The sequence below is a fragment of the Protopterus annectens genome, chromosome 1.part2 (assembly GCF_019279795.1).
Source record: "Protopterus annectens isolate FY-2018-M chromosome 1.part2, PAN1.0, whole genome shotgun sequence".
Taxonomy (NCBI): Eukaryota; Metazoa; Chordata; order Ceratodontiformes; family Protopteridae; genus Protopterus; species Protopterus annectens.
In genome coordinates this window covers 548,840,567-548,853,991 of record NC_056727.1, presented here as the reverse complement: position 1 = coordinate 548,853,991, position 13,425 = coordinate 548,840,567, and the positions used below count along the sequence as shown (strand labels likewise).

The 13,425-nt window shown below is 38.5% G+C and overlaps 1 protein-coding gene across 5 annotated transcripts in view; it reads right to left on the bottom strand.

Annotated features, from left to right (window-relative positions):
• Window positions 1-13,425, bottom strand: part of MAP4K3 (mitogen-activated protein kinase kinase kinase kinase 3) — a 2,472,041-nt gene that overhangs the window by 210,061 nt on the left and 2,248,555 nt on the right. For all 5 annotated transcript variants that reach the window (XM_044057581.1, XM_044057598.1, XM_044057607.1 and 2 more), the window contains one exon: window positions 9,825-9,928. In XM_044057581.1, coding sequence (XP_043913516.1) covers window positions 9,825-9,928 — 104 coding nt within the window. The remainder of the gene's footprint in view (window positions 1-9,824; window positions 9,929-13,425) is intronic.

Genomic DNA, 13,425 nt, shown 5'->3' with positions numbered 1-13,425 from the left:
CTGTTCTGCAGGAACTTGTTCTACTGCCCTCATAGAGAGGAGGGAAAGGACTTGCTTTTGAGCCTCTGCCCACTGGTTTGGAGGTAAATCTGGGAACCCTTTTGGGGTTGGAAAGGTGTGGAAAGAAAATGTGTATCCCTGGGACACTACGTTGAGAACCCACCAGCAGTCATTGGTAATGGTGGCCCAGGTGCTTGCGTGAAAGGAGAGTTTTCCTCCTAGGAGGTAAGTGAAGGTGGGTAGAGGGAGGGGGGGGGGAGGTGAGTCATTGTGAGTTCTTACCATAAGGGGGTGGCTTAAAACTCCCTGGTTTTGAAATGGAGGTAGTCCACTGCTTAGATCTCTGCATTCCCTGTGGCTGCTATCTGTGGGGTCTGATTCCTCTGGGTCTGGCTGGACTGGCTTAGTGGGAGCAGGAAAGGACCAGTGCTTGGTGGGACAATGCCTGCTGGACCTGGGTAGCTGGACCTGTAAGAAATCCTTAACTGTTTGCATAGATTTTGCTTTTTCTTCCATCCTTTTTAAGACTTCTTCTGCCTTAGTGCCAAATAAGTTGCCTTTGTGCAAAAGAAGCTTCTACGGCATCAAAACCACAGTGCAAGATGTGTTTAGTTACTTGACTTGCAGAATACATTAACTCTTGTAACTCTTTAAATTCAGCGTAAGCAGGAAAGGAAGACATTTTTTGTTTGAGGAGTTCCAGGGACTGTTGCTGAAATTTTGGCATATGGAACTCACAATTTAGTGCCCTGATAGCAAGCATAGCTGAGGTGTATACTTTTTACCCCATCTGTCTAGTGATTGGGAATCCTTATCTGAGGGGGTGGGATTCTTAGCAGAGGTTGCTTTAATCCCTTTAGGCCCTTGAGAAATTACCTCAGGGTCAGCAGTAGGATTTTTAAGAAGAAATATGTGCGAGTCAGGGATTCTTTAGTACCAGTCTGGTTTTCTGGGTGCAGGAGGGAGGGTGTCAGGAGTCAATCTGGATTCCAGGAAAACATCCCCTACAATATCCAGGACTGGGGGGATGGCAAAGGGTCTGTGCTGTGGAAGATCTAAGAATTTCCTGAGTCTATTTTTAGACTGAGGGCAGTCCTGACTCTACCATTGGAAATGCTCCCTTAAGGTATGAAGGATTCCCCCAAAGGAAAAATCCTCGGGGGGAGAGGCTGAAGGGATGGAATCCTCTGCATCAGAATCCTCATAAGTAGAGAGGGGTTGCATGTCTTCATATTCAGATGCATCAGAGTCATCTGACTCTTGTTCAGACAAAACTACAGGGGACAGATCTCTTTTCCTTTTGAAGGGGGTAGCTTGGCTTCCCCTGATAAGCATGATAAGGTCTTCTGCCATTTTAAGCATCTGAGACTGAGGCAAGGAAGCAGGTGCCTGGGATTGGGTCCTCAGTTTCTTGGGTGTGGTTCGTACCCTGGGCCTAAGAAACTCGGTCATTTTCGAATGAACGGTAGACACGAAAGTAGACATCAGTTTGTGTCAAGAATTGGTAGTGTGAAGGACCTCCTCGGAAGCCATTGCCTGCTCAGCGGATCTGGACCCATCCAGGGTAGAGATGACCACAGGATCCTTAGTCGAAGAAGAGTTCTGCGGCATACCGGACTCCGAAATGGTCTCGGTAGCGGCCCGCAAATCCACAGAAGCAGGCATCAGGGGCTGCGAAAGCGCCTCACTGAAGACAGGAGAACTGACGACTAGCTTAACAGGAGTGTCGTTGGTAGGTTTGGACCTGTACGATCTATCTCTGTCTTTATCTTTACGTTTTTTTGGAAGATGTGCCGTTGGATGGCTTACCGAAGCCATATTGGAGTTCGAGATCTGTAAGCGAAAACATCTAGCTATAATAAGGGCCCGATGACAGATAGTTCTGGCATTGAACAAAGCTCAGAAGCAACAATGGGGGACATTGTGGTCTGGGCCTAAACAAGTGACACAGTAAGAATGAAAGTCTCGGTGTTGTATTTGCTTTCCACAGGCGAGACAATTGTTAACTTTTTCTGACATCGGTTAGGGCAAGAAAAAAGGATCCCCAACGGGGTACTTAGCTTTAGAAGACTTCAGCTTCAATTCTGTAGACGAAACTCAGGCAGCGGCCGACCGGCACTCACACTAATTGCTTCTGCTTCGGGCTCCATGGCAAGAAAGACTGATGTAATGGTGTCAGCTGCCTTACTTTATACTACTGACGACCTGACGTCAGTCCTGTAGTAACAGTAACCAACACAGAAATACTAAGCCTCTGGTATTCGGGCCAGCCGAGGGCTACCCTTGGCCAGTATAACCCAAATGTGATGATGGCAACAGTGAAACATGAAGAACATCTGCTTTATCAAAAGAAAATTTATATTAAAGTATGTCTTCAAATTACGCACTGTGTTTTAATGTCACATTTTAATTCCACAGCTTGAATATACGTCCCCCCAAACAAGACAGTATTGCTTCTTTTTGCATTATTCATGGAAACACAGAAATATGTCATAACGTTTTGCAAATACTGTTTAAAAACTCCAGCTCTGCACATCTATGCTAACCATTTCACTGGCATGCTCATCAAATCATATCAACTTGCAGATGCCACCTTGCTGCCTTACATTTATGTATGCATTTTAGATTTTGAAAACACTAACAAGTGTGCTCATTTCAGAAGCACTGGGGGGTCTCCTGTAAAGATAAGTATGCTCTTACAGGACACACAGGATCTCTGCTTTCTTGATGACTATACTGTTGTAGGAAGCAATGTGTTATGTTAGAGGTAGTTTCGAACACAAACGTTGGACCAGAGCTCAGTTTACCAAAATCAGGTACACCTTTAAATGACAAGTTCTAGTTTTTCTCCGTAATAACCCCAATATCTACTTAAGATGTTACTCCAAATTTCTGGATGAAATATTTTTTATTTGGAAGGACAGTGTATAGTTCCTCCACAAGTTCTGTGACTATCGGTCACATACTACAAATCTTTTAGAGTTTTCTTTTAACTCTGGCTTTGTGGATGAATTGTTTAGATGTTGTTTTGTATAAAAATGTAGGTACTGGTTGCTTTTAATCAAATCTGTACTGGAAACTCACCTACTCTAATAGTTATGTTCATTTTGATAGTATATATGCATATGGATGAGAGAGAAGCATTGCCAAACAACAGTTTATTCAGTTGTCCAGACTTATTACTGACTATTTTTTTTATTCAGTGCAATATTTTGACTATTTTTTTTTATTTCTATAAACTACAAACTCAGTAAAACACAAAACGACACACCAGTAAACAAGCGAAATGACACTATAAGAGCCGACAGCTAAAAATAACAAAAGTATTTAATAAAAGTTAGCGCTTTCAGCGAAGGTAATACTCCGCCTTCTTCAGACAAACAAGAGTAATTAATCCCAAAAACACTTATAAATGTTTAGTAGCAATCAAATAACCAATCAAATAAATATGCATTTGAGCTACAATTTTCCATGGCAACCTTAAAGAGACGTGTCAGTTAAACAACACAGAAAATGACAGTCTAATTGAAACTTATGACAATACATTCCTACTAGCAAAACCACTGGACATACAGACTAATAAAAATAATGTATATACAACACTACTAAATTAGTTAAATATATAAAGAAGGAAATAATGAAGAATGTTGAAATTCAAATAAAATATGAGATCCATTAAGTAATGCATCATATAAAATATGCTGTCGGCTCTTATAGTGTCATTTCGCTTGTTTACTGGTATTTCTATAAACTACTCAAGTTAAAGTCATTAACAAGATATTTAGCCTATATGTACCCATTCTGAGAAAACCCAAACTAGGAAGGATCAAGAGACCCAACAAAAACAGTTTTCATTCAATGACTCTGTATCATTTAGTTGACTGGTACTACGGATGCTCATGGCATCAAGGGTACTATACAGAAAAACCATGACTTGTTACTTAAGGTTGTACCTAATTTTGGTAAACTAGGATCTGATCCAAAGTTTGTGTGCAAAACCAGTTCTAACATTAAACACTACTAGAAAGCGAGCATCACAAAGAATTCATATATACCACCATGAAGAAATGTGGTTGTTGCCACTACAGTGGGTACATCAAAGAAGGTGTTTTTATTAATATTCATGGTTACCCTTATGCCTTGGACCGTGGTGGCAAGTTTAATTCCGCAACATGGTGTTTGCACAACAATGTTTTGTGCCCTGTATTTTATGTGACAAGGCAGAAAGGAAGTTCAGTAAAATAATTTATGAGAAGGTGTTTCTACTAATATTCATGGTTACCCTCAACACCATGGACTACAGTGGCAAGATTAACTGCAACACATGTGGGGTGGTGGTGTTTTTTGCACACAAAAGTTCTGTCTGACCTGCATTTTATGTGGCAAGACAGACAGGAAGCGAAGTAAAAGAACTTATGAACATCTGAGAAGCATTGTGAATAAAGATAAGACCAATGCGCTTTTTCAAGCACTTTTGTGAATATGAACATTTTAATTTTTTTTTTTTTACTCTTGAGAAGCACAAAAAAATCTACACAGGACAGACTGAGAGACTGAATTGCTTTTAAGTGAAATGAGAAGGCAGATTAAGTTACGATATTATTTCCTGGTTTTCATGAACATTCATCCATTTTTTTCAGGCTGAAGTAGTAGCCAATCATATGTCACATTTTTAAAGTTAAACAAGCAATTTCTTGCTGTTGTCATTTTGATGAATTTCATAAGAAACAAAACTGCTTAATAAATATTGAAGACTACTTTATCCTGTAACAATGTTCATTTGATTTGTGTTGTTTTATCTTCTAATAAAAGGTCCTCCCTTCTCTTTCATCTTCTCATTACAGCTTTCATTGTCATTAACAATAAAATTCACAACAATGCTCAGTTTCTCCATGCAATTTCTTTGGACTAATCTAAAAAATATTAGCAACTCTACTTAAGCAACTTATTTACCATCTTTTGTACATCTTTCTAAAACTGTGCTAACCCCTCAGGTTGTCAAAAAATATGCACCAAGGTGCCCAAATGCCTGCCTTTTAATCTCTAAAAGATCCCATCTGTCTGGGAATATTTTAGTTGTTCTGCTAGGGGTATAAAATATATAAAAGACATTTCCATGCAAAGATTATGAAATAGCACAACTTTGTTGAATATCTGGAATGTGTCATTACCCAGTTTCCCAATTCCCTGACCCATGGCTCCATCATTGTCCTTATCGTACCTCCTACTAATTACTTAATACTTTATAGGCTCTTTATAAAGCTGTCTTACTCATTTCTTTTTCTTTCCTTTACTCCATAACCACCCTGACAAGTTGTAATACCGAATTATCTCCTACATTCCCCAACAGTGAATTTTTCAAAACAATTACCATCCCAATGTAGTCCCACTTTTTAAGATTTCTTCCAACTGAAATTCCTCCTCTACTTCTCCAATGACTTTATTCTGCTTTCCATTAACAGTTGTGTCCAATATTTGATTGTATTCTTTTTCCTCCAGCACCACAAAGCTTTCCACAATCATCTGCCTCCACTTATACTCTCCGCTTTACAGGGAATAACTGTTGCCTCCATTCCTTCACTTCTTCATTCTCAAGAAATCCATTTTATATGCCTTTTAATTCAACTAACATTGGTAATCCACAATGGTCTCTCTAAAACTCCGGTAACACCTCCACTTTATCACCCACACTCCTTAGGTCTGCAATTCTCTTTATGATCATTTTCTTCCACTCAGTCTCATAACTTTACTTTAGGGCTCTAAAGTACTAATGAAATCATACAAACGGCATGTCTTGCTATCAGGGGCACCCAACCCTCTCTTACCTTTGAGCATCATCACATACTCCCAGGTAACTAAAGGTTTTCCATCTTCCTACAGAAAATACATCAATATCTGCATCACTTTCTTTAAGTAGGCAAACGCAAACAGCTATCAGAATATTCAACCAGGGTACAAACATTGTGGCAAGACAAATGACTTGCAGCACTTGTATCTCTGGTCCATTTCCAATGAAATATTTTTCCATTTCGAGATAATTAGTCTAATACAACACATTCTCAAAAGTCTGGAGAAAGGGCATCTCAATGGTTACTCCAACCAAATGCTTGAACTTCCTTGTATGCCCAGAGAAAACTATATACCTCCATTAACTTACTCAAGGGCTCAGAATTGATTATGAGTGCCTATGACATAGCTTGATTAATCCTGCACATTGTTCTTTTTTGAAATGCATACTTTAATAGAAAATAAAAGAAACCATATTAACATCATATTCATGCATATTTTACATATATGTTTTATTTTAACAATTATCCACTCCAATATTACATAAATTGATCAATTCCTGCATTCTCTTAAACCTCACTCCTCCTAAACATTATTCTGCATGTTGTTTTCCCGCAAATTCCATTTATTTCTATGTAATTTATGATTTCCCTTTTCTAAAGATCCCACTGCTACTTCTTTTATCTCCTTTACAATTTTCAATACATCGTGATTACATATTGCTTTTCAATTATCTAATATTTTTTTGGCAGCCAGTAGCATTAAACTCAATAAGGCCTTTACTATGTCTGGGTAATTCATATCCTGTTGCAGATCAAAATAATAATTTTGAGTTACAGCTATTTGATCCCCTAACATTTCTAACAGAGTACTCTGTGGAGAATTTCTAAAATCTGCAATCTCATTACACTCCTAAAAACATGTTACCGGTTACCTATCTCTTTTGCATCACACCTCCAGTATCTGCTGTCTACCCGAGGAACATTTTTTTCTGAACTCTGCTTAGGGTATACAAATACCTATGCAAATATTTACAAGCCAGAATCTTAAACCTTCTGGACTTTGTTGCACAACTGTGAGCCATAAAGATGCCCTCCCAATGGGTTCTTTATAAACTGCATTTCCAGTCTTTTCTAATCTCCTCTGATGGATTCTTATAGTCATCATGCAGTGTTTTATGGGTCTATATTACTTCATCGAAAGCTAATTCCATCTAAGATGTTTGTCAAGCAAAATACATTAAAAGTTTACTTCAACAAATTGTTTAGGCAGGGAAAGGAAGGAGTTAGCCATCATCGGAAATTTGCCCTTTTCCCCACTGTAGTGTGATCTCGGAGTTGGTATATATAGTTGGGAGGATACCACCCCCCTGGGTGGGTTTGAAATACTGTGCTGTGTGTGACGTTCAGAATGCTGGCCAAGTCCTTACTTTCCCTGGGTAAATAATTTATTGAAGTGAACATTCATTGAAGTAAACATTCAATGTATTTTATTCGATGAATGGAGACTTCATGGAATTAGCCTTTGATGAAATAATACAGACTCATGTTTTATATGTCTTACTAATCATCTCTTTTTTAATAGCATCTTCGGTTCTAGACTCAAATAAAAAATCTACCAGAGCCAGTCTTACACTTAGCAATCCCTTATATCAATCCCTGGGGTAGGGAAGACAGTCTCTAACCTGCAGTACAAACTTCTGTTTGGCCTCATCCTGCATTATCTTCCATTCTCTAGTCATTTGCTGCCAAAACCTTGGTTCCTTTGCCAATCTCCCCAGTAAATTCCATCCCTCTTGCCTATTTTCTATGCTCTACCTGCAGTCACCCCTATCTGGAAAATTTCCTTTCTCCACTTCCATGTTGGCTTACATCTTTGAATACTTTCTGCAACTTTATGAATATGATATTCTGCATGAATGTTGTTATTCACCTTAAGTATCTGTACCCAAATCTTAACTCTCTCCTTGAATCTCGAACTCCACCCCACTGTTTTCATGATCACCCCTTTCCACTTTCATTTATAAGTTTGTGCTCATGTTATGTTTATGATCCTAATCTGTGTAGCTCTACAGAAATCATTCAAACCATGTAATACAAAACCACCTTGTTCTATGGATGGCATCAACTTTTCTCACTTAACTCTTGTCCTCTTCCCCTTCAAAAAACATTCCTACAACTCTTTACTATTGTTCACAACTTCAGCCTGGGTTGATAAAAATATGCCTGACCTATACATAAAACTAAAGGGACTCCAAATATTTCACTAATTTTATATTACTATCCTCATCCATGATTAAGAGTTTCCAGTTCCATAGTTTTTATATTATCATTTGTTTAGTTTTTTCCTCATATATATTTAACTGCCATAACTGTGTCCTTTTTAATTCATATATCTAAATATGTCATTTTATTATGTCCCCAAACCCGAAACAATTAATGTGTGGATTAACTGCATACACCAAACATACATGAAATTGTCTCAAAATATTCCACAACCCTGAAAAGTCCATTCAGGATTTATTACGTACAAAATAACATCATCTCCAAATAAAACAAACTTTTCTTAATTACCATATCAAGTATATTCTTGTATTTCAGAGTCCTTTGTTTTCTTTGCCAATGCGTCTAAATATAAAACAAATAGCAGAAAGAAAAATGGACATCCCCTTCCTGGTTCCTCTGTTCACACAGCTTGTCAAAGAGGAAATCTTCAGTTGAACTTTTTCCAAATTCCTTATTTTCCACAAAAATATCAACAAGTCCTAATTCACAGACGCATTCATCATTCAGTGCCTCCCTCGTCTATGAAAAAATGTTCTCCTGCATATAAAAAAATTCAAAACGCTGGCAACATTCAAACATCAAAAAGATGAATGGGTGGGATCCCATAAATGTCTCAGAAGTTACTGTTTATAAACTCCTAGGTCTAACTAAACATTATCATGTCTAAAGCCTCTCTAGTCTTCTTTGCTTATCTTTTTCCTCTCTTTCCTCCAGTATCTTCTTATTTCCCTTCTCTCCAACATAATCCAAGATGAAAATATTCTGTCATAATGTCCCACATTAACCATGCCTTCAACCACCATCTTCTACAATATGAAATTCTTCTTCCATGGTGTTATTGGTTAACTGTACAATGGTTGACATACAGCTGTCTTAATTTAAACTTTTGAACCAATGATGAAGGTGATGAAGACTGAACATAAACAGATGCTATTTAAAAAAAAATCAAAGCATGTCTTTATAAGTAATGTTGTTGTTGTCTTTCAGCTTTTCCCGGTTAGGGGTCGCCACAGCGGAACTCCAGTCCGCTAATGATTGGCAGTAGATTTTTACGTGCCGAGTTGCCAGCCCTGATGCACAACCTTCAACGAAGGTACGCCCAGTCACACATGTCTCCACACAGAAGATGCTCTAGCTGAGAATCGAACGGGACGTCTTACTGTGAGGCAACAACGCTACCGCAGCACTAACAACTCAAATTTGGCAAGAAATGATATACTTAAATTAGCATGTTTTGCAAAAAAAAAAAAAAAAAAAAACAGAAAACTCACAAAGTTAATAAAAAAAAACACTGAAGCTAAATATTGTGAACATATACATAAAATAACCAGTTGCATCTTACAGAATGTCTTTTTAAAGGTATACCTTTTTTTAGAGACATGTGTGAATGTGCGTCAGGGCTGGCAACTCGGCACGTAAAAAAATCTACTGCCAATCATTAGCGGACCAGAGTTCCGCTGTGGCGACCCCTAACCGGGAAAAGTCGAAAGACACAACAACAACAACAACCACCTTTTTTAATGATGCCAATGCAATCTATCGTGTCTGGGTGTGGGGAATACTGTTATAACCACAGGTGGTCACAAGGAAACCACACCAGTCATTGGTAACCCCTGCATTATGCAATGCAAAACATGGCATCTTGCCAAAATGCTTTTATTCTTTCATTCAAGATATACACTAATGATGAACAGCCTGACATTTAACAGTATTTCACAACGCACTTCATGAAAGATAAAACATTTCACCTACCTTGATTAACATAAATTTTTGCATTGGTTCAACCCACTCTAATAACACAATACTTGTCTGTAGTGCTCCACAAAGGTACTTGTGTCCTGTGTAAGGATTTCTCACTAGGGGAAAAAAATGAAAAAAAAATGGGATATGTGACACACCGTTAAACTTTACAGGGTAATTATTTTGCGCTGGGATATTTCAGGTGCAACATAAAATTAATGCAACATTCTGAAGAAAAGAAAACAGCTAAATGTTGTGCCATTTTTATCTCTCTACTGAAATATCTAGCCTTGCAACAGTACTGGTGGATGGCAGCACATCCAGTAAACTGCAAAATATAAATAACCACTTTAACAGACACCAGAAAGAGTTCCAGTGGGACTATGGCAGGATACAACTGAGATTCTTAGGCATCTAATTCTAAAAATGTGTGATATTACTACAAAAACTTCTACTTCTGACAACACGAATAACACACATTCATACCTGCCTGCAGTGGTGCTTTTCCATTCACCTTACTTTTGCAACTTAAAATTATTTTGCACTTTTTTCAGTTCTATTTAAACCAGTAGTGGGCCCAGACTATCTTAATGGCAACTGTATGCCACTGTGCTCAACAACATTATTTTTACATCTCTAGGTCTCTGCAGAGCTGTAGAATAGAAACAGTCAAGTGACAACTGATCCTGACTTACCACTTCACGGATTTATAAGTTTTTAGGTTAATATTATGCAGGTGATCAGGCAGATCATTAGTAGCCTAACTAGTGCAATTTGCACAACTTGCTACCCCTTTCCTTAAGGGATTGTGGGGATCAGACCTGGGATGTATTTACAGTTACCTGCCCATTTGATGGGAGTATTTTATCTTGAAGGTAATTTCGGGAAATGCAAAGAAATTGAAGGCAGTTTGCCAAAACCTCTTTCACCTACAGTGGAGATTGCCTTTTCCTCCACTGTTGTGCAACCTCTGAGTTGGTATATGTGTGTGTGTGTGTGTGTGTGTGTGTGTGTGTGTGTGTGTGTGTGTGTATACACAACTCTGGGGATGTGGGGGAGTCCCCACACACACACCGGGGATGCAGGGAGACTTGCCCCTGCAAAAAAAAAAAAAAAAAGAAAAAAAGATTTATTTAAATATTCACTGAAGGTGGCTTCAGCAAACTGCTTCTGAGCATTGTTTTTGTGTTCTCCAAAACTACCTCTGATGAATTGACATGAATCCCCCCATTTGACTAGCTCGTGTCAGAACAGGGTTAGGGAGCTACTTTGTTTACTATGAAGGGGAAGTCTATTCCAAAGAAAAGGAATTCTTTGGGAGAGGTTTTCTTTTTCTCTGTCATTCTCCTCATCCTCACAACAGAAGCACTAAGGAGTTGGATTCACGGCATTTTCAAGAACTGACACATTTCAAGTTGAAGTAGCAGTACAAAGAAAAAAAGTGGTTGTGGAAATCTGTGTCTGTCTCTACTCCAAGAGGCTAGAATATTATGGTGGATTTTTTCACCAGTTTACAGCTCAGTCAATCTTTAGACTTTGTTTTCTGGAGCTATTACATCTGTCAGGTGTAACACTAAGCCACACACCTTGTGCTCTATGTTCCTTATTTGCTCCTCCATAAAAACATTTTTCTCCTCCAATGGGCAAAATCCTTCATACTAAAGGTGGTATCTTAGCAGTTGCTTGGGCAGTCTGCTACTCTTTATTTTCTTCTCAGAGACAGAATCTAGACAGATCATAACATGCAGTCACTGGAAAGACAATGGCAGCTGCACTTTTCCTTATGTTCAGTTAATGACTTCAAAAAGTCTGCACAGTCTGTTTCCTCTGCTTCTAATAAGGATAGTGTAGCAGAAGCCAAAGAGTTTTTAAATGAACGCTAACTGCACTGCTTTGTGTTATCAGTGAGCTAACAGCTCTTCAATAATGTTATCAAGGACCAGTCCATGGGTGGGGTGGGGGGGGGGTCTGCCTCTAATGCAAGCAGTAATGTGATCACAACATACATTTAACTATGTCTACCTAATCCTTACTGCAAACATTCATTAAGCACTACAACCTGGATCTCTAATCCACAAGTAGAGCATTCTTCAACGTACCTGTGATTTACAACTCTGCCTTTTGACTCCCAGACAGAATGCTCTTATTTCTGCCTCTCCTAATTTTGGGAGACCTGTGGACACTGGTATGGTGGGTGAGTCTGTCTCTAATACAAGTAGTAGGAATGTGTTCATAGCATACAGTTAAACTATGGCTACCTGGGCATTACTGCAAAAAGTCATTACGCACTATAACCTGAATCTCTACTTCAGAAGTACAGCATCCTTCAACGTACCCATGATACATGACTCTAACTTCTGACTCCCAAACAGGATGCCCAGGTTTCTACCTTTAATTTGGGAGACCTGTGGATACTGCTTGATATTATACCCAAATGTTTTCTAATGCAAAAGGCCCAAAAAGTAATACATAAAGGATATTGGAGTACTCTGCATATCAGATGATCCTGAAGAGGACCATCTGCAGTGGCCATATTTTATCCTATTATTCACACCCTTTGGCTCTGGGTAGACTCTAGCTATTTTGTCAAAAGTACCAGGTCTGTGCGTATTATGCGAGCAGTACTGCTCAAGAGGATAGGCGTTACAGGGAAATAAACTGTCCAGATGTGTTGAGAAAAGCAAGAACCAGATGTGTTGCGAGTCCTGACGCTGTAGACAGAGGGGATCCACATCCTTGGAAGGTCAATTAGTTTCATTATAAGCCAATGGAGGGCATTACTGTGCTTACAACATGGGCAGTTACATTTTGTATTTTGTTTTATTATTAGTATATATTGTGAGGATATTAGATATTGTTGAATGGCTGAAGTTTTGTAAATAATTATAAACTACCCTGTGTTACATATGCCAGCATGACTAGCTATAATTTTGTAAATACGTTTGTGTCTTTTGTTTTATCACTCTGATTTATGGAAGTGGTTTGAATCAAACAGTGTTCTTCTGGCTGACATATTTCTTAAAAAAAATCTACTATAACAGCAGGTTCCAAGTCAATTAAAGATCAGTTGTGTTGTAGTTGTTTTCCAGAGTAGGAGATGCTCCAGTTGCTGAGGACAGAAAGTTTGAGGTTTGGGCATAATTTCTCATCCTGCTGTGCAGAAGTAAGAGTACAATCTTGCCTTGGTGAGTTAATTAAATTAGATAGGGACAGTTAATCTTCAGCTAGTCAGGGAACTTCAGTTAGAGTTTTTCTAAAATCAGTATGAAATCTATCCTACTGTGTTATTTTCATATTTTCTGTGTGTGAAACTCTGTGGTTTATTGGAAGCAGTTATTCAGTATTTACATGTTTTAAATAATTTTATTTACTATTAAATATTTTGCTACTTTTTATTGTGGCTGGTTATATAGTTAATGTTCCTAACAACTTGAAAGTGTTTATGCTTATTGTGATAATACCAGGGGCAACCCGAAAAGCCTTACTGCCTGGGATACATGACACCATTTGTATCAATACCTATTTTACCCAATATAATTGAACACCCCTTTTGAAGGGCACTGTGGTATCTGACTGGTGGCAGCCGTTACCCTGTAATATGGGCAAAGGGACA